At 53.6% G+C, this 17409-nt stretch overlaps 1 protein-coding gene across 1 annotated transcript in view; it reads right to left on the bottom strand.

The window, feature by feature from the left end:
• Window positions 1–7951: 7951 nt before the first annotated feature.
• MAN1C1 (mannosidase alpha class 1C member 1) overlaps window positions 7952–17409 on the bottom strand; it is a 70679-nt gene continuing 61221 nt past the window's right edge. Inside the window, 5 exon segments of the mRNA XM_075908919.1 lie at window positions 7952–8739; window positions 9741–9856; window positions 10556–10728; window positions 13252–13471; window positions 13583–13698. Of these exon segments, the coding sequence (XP_075765034.1) occupies window positions 8616–8739; window positions 9741–9856; window positions 10556–10728; window positions 13252–13471; window positions 13583–13698 (749 nt within the window). The 3' untranslated portion in view covers window positions 7952–8615.

Raw genomic sequence — 17409 nt, 5'->3', positions numbered from 1 at the left:
CGGCGCCAGCGGGATGGAAGTCTCCTGTTGAGCTGGGGGCGAGTGCCAGACTCCGCCCTGAGAGATGGGAATGGTCAGTAAATTGCCTCATGCCTCCGTCATCCCGGCCGGAGCAATCCCGCTCCAGGACTGCCCATCCCCCACCCCTGCTGCTCAGGACCTCCCAGAAATGCTGCTTTGCAGACAGCCTGAGCCTGCCTTCTCCTCCGAGTCACTTGGTCCCATTAGGCCTCCGCCCCAGCCTCAGAAAGCTTCCTCCCCCCTCGGCCGTTATACGCCCGTCAGGTCCGTGCGCGCTCGTCACATCCCCCCCTTAGCAGAACCTTGGCCGGGTGCCTCCTACTTCGCTCTTTTCATCTTGCTTCATAAATCACAGTCTTCAGACACGCTCCACACAACCCTGCACGGCCCCTGGATTCTCCCGACTGCCGAGAGTTAGCGCCGTGTGCTCCTGCTTCAGGGCTAATGCACAGGGCTGATCCCAGAGGGGCGGGCGGCTCAGAATTGACGCTTTGAAGTTCTGCCATTTCCTGAGCCCGCTTAATTGTTTTGTTGCAGGAGACGAGAACAGAAGCCACAGGCTGTTACTTCGCTTCGGTCGCCCAGGTCAAGGAAAGAGGGAGCTGCCTTCCGAGAGCAGGGGCAAAGGGTGGCAACGTAAGAGGGACAAAGATCCCGCCGCGGGACTGGGAATTCCCAGCAATAACGGTGCATCGTGGCCACAACGGACCCCAGAGAAGGAAGATTTCATACCCTCCAGAAATACTCAGACGAGCAGAGAAAACCGCAAAGACGGCTGAGTCGTGTCATGCCAAACAGGAGTGGAAAAGCATCAGGGGGGGAGTCGGGTTAGTCCGGAACTGGAAAAACAACCAACCGTCTAGCACGGGGATGGCCGAGCTGCATGCAGCTCTTTTCTCCCAAAAGTGCGGCTCATGAAGCCGCTCCTGCACTTCCCAAAACGGCCCCCGCACCTCGTGCAAACCGGGGCGGCGATTCAAAATGGCACCCAAGATGGCAGCCATCAAAAGGAGCCAGATATGGCCAAAATGCCTAAGCTTCTTTCTTAAAACGGCAGCCTCGTTTTTTGTTTTTTTTTTGCTTGACAATTCTGGGGGGGGGGGGTGCTTTCCTTTTGCTCAACGATTCTGGTGCGGCTTCGCATTTTTTCCGCCGCTGTTTCGGCTCTCTCTGTTAAATGGGTTGCCCCCCCCCCCCCCCCCCGGTCTAGCAGTACCTTAGAGACCAACAAAACATGTGGATGGTGGTATGAGCTTTCATGGGCACAACCCACCGCTTCAGATGACTGGCGTTATTAAAGGTCCAGTTTCTAAATAAATAGGGAATGGGGGGGGGGGGGGGTGGAGAGACGAAATAGTCAGAGTCTACATGAAGCTGATAGGGAAGGTGCAGATTGCTCTTAAGCACCCATTGCTTGCCCTATGTCATTAGGATGTGGAATGTAGGGGGCCATCCAGCCAATGTCTCATCATCTTTGTGATAGAATTTCACTTCATTTACAGATTTGATTCCTAAGTTTTTCCTGGGTAGTTGGGTTGTGGAATTGGCCTGAAACAGAACGGTGACTTTGCGATCCATTAATGAGTACCTGGGCAAGTTAAAATGTTCCCCAACAGGTTTCTGTGTTGCCTTCTCGGATAGCTGATTTGTGTCCATTAATTCTTTCCCATAGAGACTGTCCGGTTTGGCCAGTATCCATGGCTGAGGGGCATTGCTGGCATTTGATGGCACAGATCCCATTAGTGGATGTGCAGTTAAATGAGCCCGATGTGCTGGTTTACGTGGTTAGGTCCTGCGATGAAATCGATGGTGTGGATGTGCAGGCTGCGTCAGTCCCAGGGCTGAATGCAGGGGAGGGTGCTGGGGAAAGTGTGATGGAGGTGGCTGCGTGGTTACTGGACAGAATTTGTTTGAGGTTGGGGGTTGTCTTAGGAGAGGATTGGCCTGTCCCTCAAGGCCTGTGAGTGAGGAGTGGAAAAGGGGAGTACGGTCATGTAACCATGACTGGGACTCAAGAGAGTTGGGTTCTGTTCCCACCACTGCCACTGATTTCCTGTATGACCCTGGGCAAGTCATTTATCCTTTGTTTTTCCATCTATAAAATGGGGATAATCTGCTCTCTCTCTAGCTCTCACTTTACATACACATGGGAAATACAAGGATACTAGAGTACTTAGCTATACGGAAAAAAGAACTCGGATACCAGTGCTCATCTAATTCCTGCACCAATGGGGATGGGGGGGAAGCTGGATTCACAGAGCACTGAAATAACGTCTGTAGTGAGAGACGGTTTCAATGCGGTTTAAAAACTCTCTGGGCTCATTTTGGCTGGGACATGGGACGAGGGGCACGTCCATTAACTCCAGTAATCCAGAGAATAGCTGTGGAGCGCAGAACAGCACCAGACGGACTTGTTCTGAAACAGAGTCAGTGCACTCTCCAGTGTTCGGGCGACGAGCGAGAACTGGCAGAGGTAGTAGGTGATGGAGCCTGCAAGCTGTTGCAGGTGGGTCTCAGCTCTGGAATGCTAACACTTGCACAAGAAGAACATTAGCAGAGCCCGGCAGTGAATCCTTTGGAGAAGCCAAGGAGAGGAAGACAGAAGGGGAAACTGAGGGCATCTGCTACAGACCCAGCCCCTTTAAAAGGAGAGTGGACAAAATTCCTGGGTCGAAGCTCCTAGGTTTCGAAATGACAGATGACGTCGCTCGGGGGGTATTTTAAATAGCCAGACACCGGCTGCGAAACAAAGAGCCACAAGGGCAGCAAGCCAAGTCTCAAAACGGGACAACTAAGATCGTTAAGAAGAAAATTCTATCAGAGGCAACGACCTCCTGGATCTCATTTTTTACATGCAGGAACAGAAGGGACCCTCTGAGGGCAGGGAAGCATTCGGTGCGAATGAGTACGACAAGCTTCTAAACTTCACCATAGTAACCGTCAGTCACCCAAGGCAGTAGCCCGCAGGTACGGGATTCCAGGACAAAAAAAAGAAATGCATTTTAGGGACGATGACGTTGGCGTGGCCACATTCCCGCAGACTTACATGGGGCCTGGATTCCCTCCTATAGAAGTAAAACGCAAGGGGAAGTTGTATTCAGATCCCACAGATATAAACAAGAGTGGAAATGACGGAAAGAATAAAACCTTCTACAACAGGGACGTTCTGAATGAGAACGGCACACCAGATGCCACAGGAGCGCCCAGAACTTACCAATAGCAAAGCAAGAGGCAACAAAGGGTAGCTGCAGTAAAGGGTTGATTGAAAACACAGCACAAGTTAACTGCCAAAGGGGCTAACATGAACGAACAGGGTATTGGGGGCAGGGTGGTTACTTCTGTCAGGTAGGAACATCAATAAATGAAGAGGGAGATGCAGTTAAGTGCAGCTCAAAATGCCAGAGTGAACTTAGAAATGACTCAGTCTCATCAAGAAAAAGAAAGAGGGGGGGCCGTGTTAGTCTGAAACTTTAACAATGAGTAGTCCTGTGGCCCCTTCGAGCCTAATCCAAATATGTCTCTGGGATGAGCTTTCGTGGGCAAGACCCATTTCATCAGATGCGCGCAATTCAGAGAGATCTTGGAAGGCCTTAGGAAACTGGCACCCACCAAGACAAGGGAGCACTTGGAAAATATGAACAGTCCAGATTCACAAGGGTATTTAGGCGCCCAACTCCCCCGGAGTCGAACGGAAGCTCGACGAGGAAGTACCTCGTCTGCAGGGTAGTTGTGGCTCGTGGGTGCCGGGATCCGAGGGAGACAAGGTGGGTGAGGTCACATCTCATGTTGGACCAGCGTCTGCGGATGAGGAAGACGAGCTTTTGAGCTGCTCCTCGGGCCTGGGAAAGTGAGGTCCTTTGGGATGCCCTGATTCACAGATTCCAAGGCCTGTATCCAGGCCATAGACTGAGCGTTCCCAAAATAATTCTTAGAGTTTGACTGCAAAGACCCTCGAGTGTCATTGCAATCTCAGGTCTCAAGATTGGGAGGTGCATTTAGATTGGGAGCTCTTCTTGGAGTGCCTCCCCCACCATCCCTTCACAGCAGGGACGATCCACAAGTCTTTGTACAGCCTCTAGCACATGGACCATTGGTCTCGATTGCTCCCTAGGCCGGGGCGGGGACACTCCAAGATCTTGGAAAGTGGTCAAGGGCTGCACTCTTCCATGATATTAATGGGAGGCAGGTTGGGTGCAGAAGAGAGCTTGGGATAAGGGATTGGGGTGTAGGAGGGTGTGTGAGGTCTGGGAGGGAGTTTGGGTGAAGGAGGTGGTTGTGACCTGGGGCAGGGGACTGGGGTACAGAGGTTTGGGTTCTTACCTTGGGCAGAGGATTGGGATGCAGGGTCTGGGAGGGGGTATAGGTTCAGGAGGGAGACAGAGGGTTTGGCTTATGTGGGGTAGGAGGGCAAAAGTGAGGGGGCAGAAGGTTGGGAGGGAGAAAGGTCTGGGGTGTCAGAGGCAGGCTCTGGCCTGGTGACTTACCTGGGTGACTCCAGTCAGCAGCCCTGCCTGCCCTACTCCTGCACAGACTGCAGGGGCCATGTGCTGCATGCTGCCTGTTTTCAAACAGGCAGCTCCCATTGGCCAGAAATTGGAAGCACCATTCCCTCCTCCCCCAGGCTTACAGTTGAGAAAGAGAAATGGCTGCAGAAACCTTTACTAAGCAGTGAGGGGGGAGGAGGAGTAGGGAGTCTGCCTGAGGCTCTCCGCTGTGTCTGCAGGTCGGATCTGGCCCCTGGGTCATATTTTGCCCAGGCCTGCCCCAGGCAGTAGGATAATACATGGGATGAATTAGCCACTGAAAAGGAAGGCTCTTGGTTCCGGAATCCTGGGCTCAAGTTCTGAGCCTGTTGTTACCAGAACCATCCGAACCAATCACAGAGAGTCTAGAGAAACGTCACTCAAATGATCAGTGGGTAGGTGGGGTTGATTCACAAACCAGATTAAGGCCCCGATTCAGCAAGATGTTTACGCAACGGTCTGAAGTCAATAGGAAGAAATTCAATGAAGACCAATTCAAAGGACTCCACTCCGGAAGAAACAATCAGTTGCACACAAACAAAATGAGAAATGCCAGCTTAGGAAGGAGTCCTGTGGGAAGAGATCTGGGGATCATGGCTGATCACAAGCTAAATAGGAGTCAGCGTGACGCTGTTGCAAAAGCAGCAAAAAGCATTCTGGGATGTATTCACAGGAGTGTTGTAGACAGGACACAAACTAATTCTTCCACCTTACTGGGCTCAGCTGGAGTCTTGTGTCCAGTTCCGGGCACCACATTTCAGGAAAGATTTGGACAAATTGGAGAAATTCCAGAGAAGAGCAACAAAAATGATGAAAGGTCTAGAGAACATGAAGACTGAGACAGGATCCGATAGCAGCTTTCAAGAACCTGAAATATTGTTACAAGGAGGAGGAAGAAAAACCAAAGCTCTGACAGGACAAGAGGCATTTAAATTGCAGCAACAATGGTTTAGTTTGGATATCCGGGAGAACTTCCTGTCAGGGTGGTTTAGGCACCGGAATCAATTGGCTGGGGAGGTTGTGGAATCTCCATCATTGGAGATTTTGAAGACCAGGTTAGACAAACACCTGTCTAGATAACAGTCCTGCCATGAGCGCAGGGCACTAGGCTAGATGGCCTCTTGAGGTCTCTTCCAATCCTACAAGTCTCTGATTTTTCAGTGTTCTCTGGTGAATTTATGCAGAGCTCCAATACCCACCATCTATAACATCTGATGCTTTAAAAACAGTGGAGGCAAAAACTCAATCTATCAAACCTGAAAAAAATCAACGAACAGATTACAGGGCAAAAATAAAAGGCTGCCAGGGTTTGGAATTCAATAAGCAATTCTGCTGTACGCCTTCCAAGGAAATGCAATAACTCTTGAAAAATGAAGTGTGGGTGACAAGAAGTGACATCTGTTTTTTTAATAGCTTTGTCTTATCTCGTTCTGCAGTTTATGTAAAAAAGTCAGGCAACAATTGACAGCCATTCGGCAAGCCCTGATTTCTCAATACTAAGGTTAATTTGTAGGTGATTGTCTGATCTGACCTCCTGCAAAACAAAAGCCGTAGGACTTCCCTGAATTAATTCCTGTTTGAACCTGAACATCAAAGTTTTTTCTAAAACATCCAATCTTGATTTGAAAATTTCCGACAGAGAATCTACCTCCCCCCAGTAAGTTATTCCAGTAGCTAGCTTCCCTCAGTGATAAACACATGCGTCTTATTTTACCCCATGCCTGCGTGTGACGTAGGCAAGACAATATATATATATTAATTAATTATATTATATTATATTATATAAGACAAAAGGCGTAACCTCTTCCCCAATACTTTCCCCTGGTTGTTTAGAACTGGAAACAGTTCACATTAATCCTTCCAGCTTAAAGGTATACAAACAGAATGGTTCCTCTTCTACATCAACACAAACAGGATACAATCCCACACCCAGACACGTTACAAACTAATTCTCTTCTCCAAGTGGAAAGAGATGTTAGTCACGGGCCACGAAACCCCAAAGGGCAAGATTCCCCTTCCTTGAGCAAAATGACCACTGAAGCCAAGAGTTCGGCCTGAATAAAGATCCAAAGAGTACTGTGAAAACGAGCCACGAGACATCCAAGGCTCCAATCCTGCAAAGATCACTGCATTGTGGTAGTGTCTAGAAACCCCAGTGGACTGGCAGCTCATTGTATTAGGTGCTGTAAGAACAGAACAAAACAATGGACTGTGCTCCAAAGGACTTAGCACCTTCATGCACGCTCTTAGCATTACTCATGTGTCAGCAAAGACCCTGGGCCCTTTAAATTGCTGCAAGTGCACAGTGCCATGTAAAAGTAGGAATAAGAGATCCTCCGGAAAAGGGCTTTTTTCCGGAGGATCGGGGCCAGTGTAGACGCTCTTTTCCGGCTTTTCTAAAAGCCGGAAAAAAGCGGCGGACATTTTTATTTAAATGCCGCGGGGGATATTTAAATCCCCCGCGGATTTCCCTATTACGATCTGAAAAATTAGCATGCCCCTTCCGGAAAAGGGGCCAGTGTAGACGAGCCCCAGCTGTTGGATTTCAGGAGAGAAAAATCTTTTAGCCAGAAGCCTCTCTGACCTCAGAAGTAGCGTTTGTTTCTCATGTGACACTTAAACAGTGGTGCAGAAATGAAACCCAGTTTGTGCTTTGGGAAAGGAAAATAACCAGAAGATGATCAAGCCAGACAAGCGGAATGAAATGCCAGGGATCCATGTTAACGAGAGCTGGGAGGCGGCTTTTTAAGATCTTGGTAGGCAGAGACGGTTTTGGTTACTCATAACATTTCTTAATCCACTGTAAAAATTCTCTGGGCAAGCTTACCTTCCAGTGTCAACAGCCCTCCGATGAGATGACTCACTCCCAGGACTCTGACTTGCCAATAGCCACCCCCTAGGCCATGCTTATCCTCCTCTAGCTTTAACCCAGGGATAACGGTTAGGTCCCATGTGACAATCTTCTTCCCCTTTGGGACTTTGACAGGCAGAGATTTCAAAGCCCATTTTGCTTTTCCTTTCCCCAGCTGCTGAAGAAACCAATCAGCATTTGACAGTATGAGGGAGGAACGCGTCTAATGCAAAGCACCGGGCAGCTTTTTGTCTCCTGTAACTTCATCCCAGAGATAAAATATGAGGAAGAAGCGTGGATGGGGATTTTTCTTGGAAATAAGACATTTAATTGAGTTCTTGTTATCTCACAGTTGAACTAGGACTAAGCAATTTAAGAGAGCTGGAGCAGGCTGGAATTCTTGACGATACACTTGCTAGATTATTCTTGGAATAAACATTTATTGTAAATTATTCTCAGAATCAAGCGTTCTTGTCAGCTTTTGATTCCAAGGATAATACAGCAAGGCTCTGAGTGATGGAGAGCTGTTAGTGTAGGATCAACTCAATCACGCTACTTATTTTACAAGACCTTTTATTCTATTTCACAGATTTGACTATTACAGCAGTGCAATTTATTATAAGTGACTCATAACATTTAGTTCCAAATAAAAGTAGAAAAACATAAAACATTATAAAGGAAAGTTACATGTGATGCAATGTTCTGTAAATGTGTTTAAGAGCACAGGAAAGAATATATAAAAATACGTTTGGGCCAAGAATTTTTGTTTTAGTTACAATGTTGACACCACTTAGAAAGCACAGTATATCGAAAACTGTAATTAGAAATGTGATAAAATCCATCTGTATATAAAAGGCAAAAATAAAAAAAATAAAAAGGAGAACGGGGGAAAGTCTATCGTATGGCAAACTTCCAATCCTTTGGCCACTCGAAAGCAAAGTCAGCGGATTTCATATAAATTCTCTGTATATAAAGGAATGTCCATGATCTGTTTACAATATGGCCCAGAATCAACGCTTGTTGCCAGGCTAATAGAGCTCCTCATAGAGGAAAAGAGGGTGCTAAGGTCACAGTTTATTCTCCCCAATATAATACTGTCCGGAAATGGACGAGTGCCCCAAATACCAGTTTAGGAACGTTGCTAATTCCTCGAAGGGAAAGGAAAGGCAGAAACCCGCTCTCTGCTGCCGCCGAAGCAGGAAGCTTGAGAAACAGCATCACTATTGCACACTTGCTTTTGCTTCAACACTCGTGTGGTTCACCGGCAACGGGTGCGCTTCCGTGTTGAACACCCAGTCCTCCAGAGAGAGCACGTCATCCTCACAGAAGAGGAGGTAGAGGTACCTGGTGCCACGGGGCAGGGAGGGAGGGAAAACCGGTAAGCTGGGTTACAGAAAGACTAACAGGATTCCGAGTGCACAGGGAAGGCCAGACCCTCCGTGCAGTACAGGGCGTAGAGTCCACCTCCACAGAGCAGGGATGGGCAAGATACGGCCTGTGGGCAGCCCGGCCAGGACCCTCAGGTGCAGAAACAGCCCCATGTCGCCGGCTGCTCCACGTGTGTCTGCTCCAGGGACAAGGGGGGGCTTCGAATGCTGCCCCCACCCCAGCAAAGTCTCTTAGATCCCATTGGCAAATATTTGACCAATAGGAGCTGAGAGATTTTGCTGGGTGGGTGAGGCAGCGCACAAAGCCTCCCCCTAGACCTGGAGCACAGAGCCACAGGGAGCAGACAGCTGTTTTGAGCAGCTTGGAACTGCATTGGCCAGGGACTTTGCCTCAGGGTCCTGCAGGGCTGCTGGCTGGGTGCCACCTAGGTACCTGCACCCTAAGCCTCTGCCGCAGGTCACAACCCCCTCCTTCACCCAAACTCCCCTCAGACCCCACCCCTCCCTCTATGGCACCCCAGTCCTCTACCCCAAGCTCCCTTCTACACCCAGCCTCCCTCCCAGACACTCCACCTCCTCCAAAGTGCGGCCCTTGACCACTTACAAAAATCTTGGCGTGCCCCCCCCCCGCCATGAAAAATGATTGCCCACCCTTACCATAGAGCTAAACTGGCCCAAACTCCTGTTAAATACAAGGCACATACTGAAATTTACAGAGCATGCAGGAAATTGCTGAAAGCTATCCCAAACGAGTTCAGCTCTTTCTGTTCTTGTGCTGCAGAAAGGACACACGCCTGCAGTACCCTGCCATCTTCCACAAGTTACTGTGCAGGGAACCCAACGCTTTCGAAGATGAAGCTACAGCTTATTGTGCATCAAGACAACCCGCAGCACAAAGCCTGCGTGTGCCCAGAGAGGAGATTTAGTCTGAACACTCGCTCATGATACCAGACTTACTTCAATGTCTCTGCCAGAAAAAAACTCTGCTGCATGTTGTCATGATTTGGGGGGATGGTGTACACATCTCGGATCCCGGAAAAGCCTGCTTCTACCCGGCAATATTTTTCCAGTGCCTAAGGAAAGACAGACCAATCTCAGCACACGGCTACGCGGAGCAGCCCGTTTCGGCGGCAGCAAGTCAGGTTTGCAAATCAGATGCAGGTTTTACAGCAGCTTCTCTCCCTGAAGAGTCTGGTCATTGCTCAGCCGTCCGGGAGAGAGGCTCGTTCTAGGGGAACAGCTGGGCAAAGGCCAACGCTGGAAGCTTGTGGGTTGGTTGGTGCTGACCCACATCAACAGGTGCCACGGAGCAACCCTGGGTTTACACAGCCCTTGCCAAGGCTCTGTATGACTGAACGCCTCTGGGACACGGCCCCTGCGCACCTCCCACGAGACAGCGGTGCTGGAGCAGGCAGCCACCGCGCCTTTCCCGCCCCGTCGCCCAGAGACGCGCCTGCCTTTTGCAGCCTCGTTCTGCAGAGCCACACACGGGGGATGCAGGGCTGAGCCAACCCGGCAGGAGTGACGTTGGGTTCAGTCTAGATCATGCCCAGCGCATGCATCGGACACTGGCACACTCCTCGCCACGACACTGGCTCAGGCGCTTTCCCCTCCCAACCCGGCAAGGTTCATTGGTTTTCAAACCAAACCCGGGGAGGGGGAGAAACGTTTCAACACTCAGCAGAGAAAAGCAAATTCGGTTTCTCTAGGTGCCACTGCGCCGTAGCGCGCGCGACACGAGCAGGGAGAATGCGGCGTGTTAACGGTCGTACCTTCACCACTTCCCAGCCCCACTGCCTGTACTTCGGGTCGTGAGTCAGCCTCCACATGTACAAGTAGCTTTCTACCACCTCGGGGCGCAGGATGTAGTAGCGCTCGCTGAGCCTGGTGGCCGTGGCTTCCGATCCAGAATCAAAGCGAAAAGCTTCGGGGCCAAGCTTGGTATCTAAGCAAGAGAGAAACCCGCACAGGGAATCACCTTTGGCGCTCAGGGCTCGCTGTGAGGTGCCACGGCCGATCCATTAGGCCAGCGCGTCAGTAGGAATCCAGGCTGGCCTACAACAAGTGCACCTCTGCCGACTCCAAGCAGGCGCCGATTTACCCGCTCGGAATCCGGCCTGCCCTGCGCAGGGAGCTGCTTGCAGAAGTGTTGAAAGTAAATTGAAAGGGCTTCTGAAATCAGCAGCATGGCCCAGGACAACAGGGCCCAAGGGCCACGTCCCACCCCGGCGTCAGCGTGTGCATCACTAAGTCCCTGGAGTGTTGCCTGGGCGAACACTCCGGACAGAAGTGCTCAGAGGCAGCCGCCCCTGGGACCAGGTCTGAGCCCTCCCTCTTCCACGGCAGGCAAGCGGAGTGAGGGGCAGAGCCCGACTCTCAGGATCAGGCCCCAGGAGGCAACATGGCCCAGCCAACCCCGGAATGGGAAGCTACTCGGGCGTCTCCGGTTCAGTCCCTGGGCCCGGCGGGAGGAACAGCTACTGAACAGAAAGCCCCACTAAGGGGGAGCCGCCGCCTGCCCAGGTGTGCACAGCCGAGGCGTGGCGGGCGAGGAGCAGCGATTTGGGGTCACGCTGAGGTCAGCCCGAATCCACAGGGCGACACTGGCGCAAACCTCCCTCTGGGCGGCGTTAGCAGGAGCGTCGTGGGCAGGGGAAGTCGTTCTTCCCTCTACTCCGCTGAGGCCCCAGCCGGAGAACCGCGCCCCGCACTGGGAGCCAGCTTGCGGGCAGGTGCGGACACACGGGAGTGTCCAGAGGAGAACAATTATTCAAGGTCCAGAAAACGCGACCTCTGAGGGGAGGCGGGAAAACGCGGCGCTTTGGCCTGCAGAAGAGGCGGCTGAGGGAGGCCCGGGAAGAGTCCACAGGGACACACGAGGTCGTTACAAGGAGGGTTCTCGTTAACCTCTAGAGACAGGACGAAAACCATGGGGCTCAGGGTGGAGCAAGCGACAGGGGAAACTCGCTGTTTCTTGAGGGGCGGATACAGGGGAAGTGCCCGGCTGCCGTCCGAGTGAGCGGGCGGATACAGGCCGGGGTAGCCGCGAAGGGCAGGCGGGCAGCTGTGCTCTGCATGGGGCAGACAGCTGAAGGGGAGTTGCGGCCCAGGGGCCCGGCTGCGGCTGGGCACGTGCTGTGAGAAGAGCTTGCCGATACAATTCCAGTTTGGCTTGAAGCTCCTCAGAGCTGCTTTAGGCAGACGAGCCGGACGCAGCTCATCCCTCCGGGCTTGCTGACGCAGCGAAGGCGTGAAACAATGAAAAGGAGCCATAACTGGAGACAGACACGTAGCAGGTAAGCCTGGGCAGCAGAGAGGTCGACCCAGCGGGCCAGGTCCAGGCTCAGCAAGGGGGTGGGAGGTGGGGGAGAGAGACCAAGCCTGCCGAGGACTCCACGGGGCGGGGCGGGGGGGCAAAAGTGAGGGGGTTCAGCGTGCAGGAGGGGGCTGCTGGGAGGCAAGGGGGCAGGGTCTGGGCAGGAGGCAGAGTGCAGCTGTGGGCTGGCGTGGGGGGGGGATCAGGGTGGGAGGGGGTGCAGGAGGAGGCACCTACTTGGCACAGCTCCCAGCGGGGGGTGCAGGTGGCTCCATGCCACCCTGTGTGAGCAGGCACCCCCCCATTGGCTGAAATTCCCCACCCCTGTGAGCAATGGGGGCGGAGCTCTCCCTCCACTGCTATTCCCCCTGCTGGGGGGGGGGGGGGGGCCGTAGCGGGCAGAGCTGCTTCCTCCCCACGCCAGGCAGAGCCTGTGGGCCAGATGCGGCCTGCAGCTTGCCCCGATCAGGCCTGCGAGGTTCACTGCCCCCACCCGCCTCCTGGGAACACCGATATTGAAGCCGTGGTGCTAGCGAGCAAGGAGGAGTCTAGAGGCGCCTGCGGGGGAGCAGGGAGAGATCGGCACAAGCTGCGGGAGGCCCCAGGCGGGATCTGTGCGTTTGGCTCGTTCGGAGGTGGAGGAACAGAACTCGGCTCCCCTCACACCCCACCCGATGCTCAACTCCCGTTTTGCTTCCTTCACCTGTACACGGTGGAAGCAAGTCAAGGCAGATCGGCGCTTTACTCCATTCGTTATGGGAATATCTCCAAGTGCTGCTGGGATGATACCAAGGAACTCACACTACTCCTTTTATTGGGAAAAAGTGTGGCTCTGATTAGAACACAGGTCTGGGGTTCAGGTCCTGGATCAGTTATCAGCTCTGCCACTGGTTTCTTATGCGACCTTGGGTGAGTCACGTAACCTCTTTATGCCTCAGTTTCCCAATCTAAAATGGATATCCCAATATTGACTGTCCTCACAGGGTGCTGCAAGGACGGAGGAATGTTAAAAGCTCTCATTCTGATGGAAAATGCTGCAGAAGTGCCAAAGAATTACTGCAATCCTTTCGCATGGGAGATTCAATTTTTCAGGGGCTGTAAATCCTTAGCTACCACAGTAATTTATCAGCAGTACTTTAATCCACAGTGTACCTGAGCGTGCATAAGATTCATGGCACGTGTGAGTAATCGCTGCAGCTAGATCCAGATAATGTTGCTTTTTCTCCTCTCCGCCTTGTTCAGCTCCAAGGGCTATCATGCCACCAGAGAAGCAAGCCAAATGGCCCATTTTGTGGTCCAAGATGCCACCTCTCCATTCGGCAATGTAGGTCAATCCTCCGGCAGATTTTTTAACCAAGTGCTTCTCTATGGCCTAAAATGGATGGAAAAAATCAGCACGTGAACACGTCTTACGGGAAGGAAAACTAAGCTGCTTTGACGGAACGGTCATCGGGACCACAGCTGCCGCAGCCATCAAGCTTACCTCCAGCGCATCGTTGTACATCTTCCTCGCGCCATCGTCCCTCTTGTCGGACATCAGCCAGGATTTGACCAGATACTCATAGAAGCTGTCCCCAAGGCCCCCGACGGAGACGTGGTCTGCAACGGAGGAAGGCAACAAGACAGAGCCGCATCACTGCTTTTGCACGCGGCCGCCGTCACCACCACCGCACAGACGCTTTGCAAGGCGGAGCCATTCTTCCCTGTGCCCAGCCCTGCCCTGCCGGAAGCGAGCGCTACGTGTGGACAGCAAGCGAAGGAGGAAGGAATAACCCCAGGGCAACTGTCTTGTACAGTGTGCCAGCTGCCCTCCATAAAACGATTCACAACTTCTACGTGCCACTCACGGGACACACTGAAGAGGTTTCCTGTTTCTGAGATAGAACTCGTATCCTGGGCTGACAGACAGCAGACACAGGCGCGGATGGGTCTGCAACCGCGGGCGATCCAGAGCCTCCACATATTTAGGTGCTTAACCCTCTCTGAATAGAAGATTCAGGGATGGTCTAGACAGTATTTGGTCCTGCCGTGGGGCAGGGGACTGGACTCGATGCCTCTCGAGGTCCCTTCCAGTCCTAGTGTTCTAGGATTCTATAATGGGAGTTTGAGTCTGGGGCCCTACCTCGGACTCCCCCCAAGTGCCCATGGCCACTGCTGGTTTCTAGTCCCTGCCTGGAGCAGGACGCAGCCGCATGCAGATGTCCACGGCCTCTAGTTCATTCAGATAACGCTTGGGGTGGGGTGGGGGGGAGGGTGTGTGCAGGGAATATTTACTGCTGCAGAGATTGCATTTCCAAGGCTGCCGGTTCAGACCGCACAGGGCTCTGACCTCTCCGGAGAGGAGAATGCCGAGCAATCCTGACGGGAAACAGGGCTGACAGCTCAGCAGCAGGCTACTCCCTGGGCACGCAGCTGGACAGGTCTGCGTCTGTAGCATGCAAGAGGGGAACCCACCAGCACCTCCTCGAGCAGCCACATTCTCCCTTCAGATGAGCAAGGCACGTTAAGGCCGAGCTCTGGGTCTCACCCCCCGTGGCCGCGTGCAAATGGGGCAGATCCAGGAGGGGTTTCGGATTAGCTGCTCTGTGTTTCCACCTGTTTGCGCAGCCAGCCCCAAGGCTCATTTTAAACACTAAACCCTGGCGAGAGCGACATCGGACTGCCCAAGCGGGTGTCCAAGGAACCGCAGACTAATGAGATTCGGTACCGTGCTCTCGCCGCATGCCTAACACAGGCGGCCGATTGTGTGCCCAGGGAAGGGGGCTGGCCCCAGGTGCTTCAGAACAACCGCGCTGGGACCACGTGCTCCTCACAGTTCAAGCCAGGCCAGGCCCCCTGCGGGAACAAGCCATGGATCCCAGCAGGGAGACGGCTTGTTTTCACAAGGTCACTCCCAGCGGTGGCTCTCCTCGGGCTGGGCTGAGGGGGGAACATGCCAGTCCCAGGCAAAGGGCTGACTGCAAATGGCTTTGACAAAGCCGTCAGGCGAAAGGCTGGCCCCTACAGAGCTGCCCCCGGGACGCAGCGGCTCCGGGCCCCCTCTGCCCGGGCACTGGACGACTGCAGAGCACGCCAGGGCTGAGCTCTCTGGCACCTCCCTGCACCTCCCACTCAGCCATCGGGCCGGTTCACATGCTGCGGCCTTAAGACATTTGACACCAAGGGAAAAGGCCCTGGGGGTTACAGTGGATGAGAAGCTGGAGATGAGTCAACAGGGCGCCCTTGTAGCCAAGAAGGCTAATGGCATATTAGGTAGCATTAGGAGGAGCATTGCCAGCAGATCCAGAAGTGACTATTCCCCTTTATTCGGCTCTGGTGAGGCCACATCTGGAGTATTGTGTCCAGTTCTGGGCCCCCCACTACAGAAAGGATGTGGACATATTGGAGAGGGTCCAGCGGAGGGCAACCAAAATGATTAGGGGGCTGGAGCACATGACTTATGAGGAGAGGCTGAGGGACTTGGGTCTGTTTAGTCTGCAGAAAAGCAGAGTGAGGGGGGGATTTGACAGCAGCCTTCAACTTCCTGAAGGGAGGTTCCAAAGAGGCTGGAGAGAGGCTGTTCTCAGTAGTGACAGATGCAGAACAAGGAGCAATGGGCTCAAGTTGTGGTGGGAGAGGTCCAGGTTGGATATTAGGAAAATCTATTTCCCTAGGAGGGTGGTGAAGCACTGGAATGGGTTACCTAGGGAAGTAGTGGAGTCTCCATCCCTAGAGGTGTTTAAGTCTCGACTTGACAAAGCCCTGGCCGGGTTGATTTAGTTGGGATTGGTCCTGTCTTGGGCAGGGGGCTGAACTTGACCTTCTGAGGTCTCTTCCAGCTCTATGGTTCTATGATTCTAAGTCAGCTCCCGGTTTAGCCAACGGGTAAATTTCTCTAGTCCTGTGAGGCCAGCTCGCCCCAAGGCAGCGACGCGGGGCAGTTCCGAACCCCGGCAGGCACCACGAGACACGGGAGAGGCCTGGCTAGCACGGGCGAAATGGAACCGAACTGGTGACAAAAACAGATTCACTCTGAACAGCAGGCAAGGCACTGGACACACTTCAGTCTCGTCACCTGCAAGCAGAGCTGGGAAGCGAGCGCATGAGCAGCCAGCTACCAGAGACAGACTGACAAAGGGGAGTCGTTATTTCCCCTCCGCTGCTAGCCCACCTGTCTGGGGAAAGGCACCGCTCTTGTGCAAATGGTAGGAACCCCCGGACAAGGGTGTCTCTAGGGGGCAAGATCCATTCGCCAAGTGGCAATGCTGCAATCGCTCGGCAAACACAAGCGTGAGGGACGGGGAAGCTACTTCCAGGGGATGTGGAGAGTTCGAAGTTAGTTAATGGGGCCGAGCAGGGAGCTCGCTTTTCGCACTGAAGTGAAGAACGTTCCCGTTTGCTGGGACAAGTGTAATTGTTCACGATGCTTTGCTGGGACAATTCCGACACGAGCCTTGTCAGTCACTGCCAGGGGCGTGAGGGGACCCGGCTCCATCCCGCGAGCGCCCTCGCAGCTGTCTGATGCATCGGCAGCTCTGTGCCCGCCCTGTCACTTACAATTAGCGTGGCTGATGTGGGGGTTACACAGGTCACAAGCGATCCGGGAAGGGAGACGCGAGACCAAAACTGAACAGGGACCAATGAGAGTCCATTGAGGAGACCAAAGTGAAAGCAGCCTCTGAGCTGCGGCCTGGTGTCTCCCCCAGCAGCGCCCGGCACGCAGCGGGCAGGCCCCGCGCACGTAGGGAGAAGAGACACCGAGGAGTCCAAAGGCTGCAGCCTAACACCAGAGCGGCTGCTGCCGTCTCCCCCGGGCACTGGCAGGTGGAAGTGGCAAGAGCAGGATCAAGAGCCTCGTTTTGCTGCACTGGTCCTGCCGTCCTCAGGCCCCCTCCAGCTCCTCCCTCGCGCACCAGCCTGGGCCCTGTGCCGTCCCCAGACCCGGGTGGCATCCCCAGGAGGAGGGAGGAGGCAGACCCAGGACAATCCAGCAGCAAGTGCCGGGGCCATGGGCCTGCTGGTGCATGTGGCGGGGCAGGGCAGGGCAGGGCACCCTCCTTCCGTCCGTCCTCAGGTCATTTGCAGGGCAGCGTCCCGAACGCCGCTCTCACCGCTCCTCCGAGTGATTTCTCACTGGCTGCACGAAGAGTAACCAGCCGCGTCCCCCGCGTCCCCCCCAGGCAGGGCAACGGGATCGCGAAGGGAGGTGGGACCCTGACACACACCAGTGGCTAAAGGCTCGTCGAGCACAACCCTGCCCTGTCTACCTGGGGTCCTCGACCTCCCTCTGGAGGCTGCTGGGGTCAGACTCTCAATCCGGTTCCATGGAGC

Source organism: Pelodiscus sinensis, chromosome 25 (genome assembly GCF_049634645.1).
Source record: "Pelodiscus sinensis isolate JC-2024 chromosome 25, ASM4963464v1, whole genome shotgun sequence".
Classification (NCBI taxonomy): Eukaryota; Metazoa; Chordata; order Testudines; family Trionychidae; genus Pelodiscus; species Pelodiscus sinensis.
Note: the sequence above shows the minus strand (reverse complement) of the source record. Positions and strands in the feature narration are given on the sequence as shown.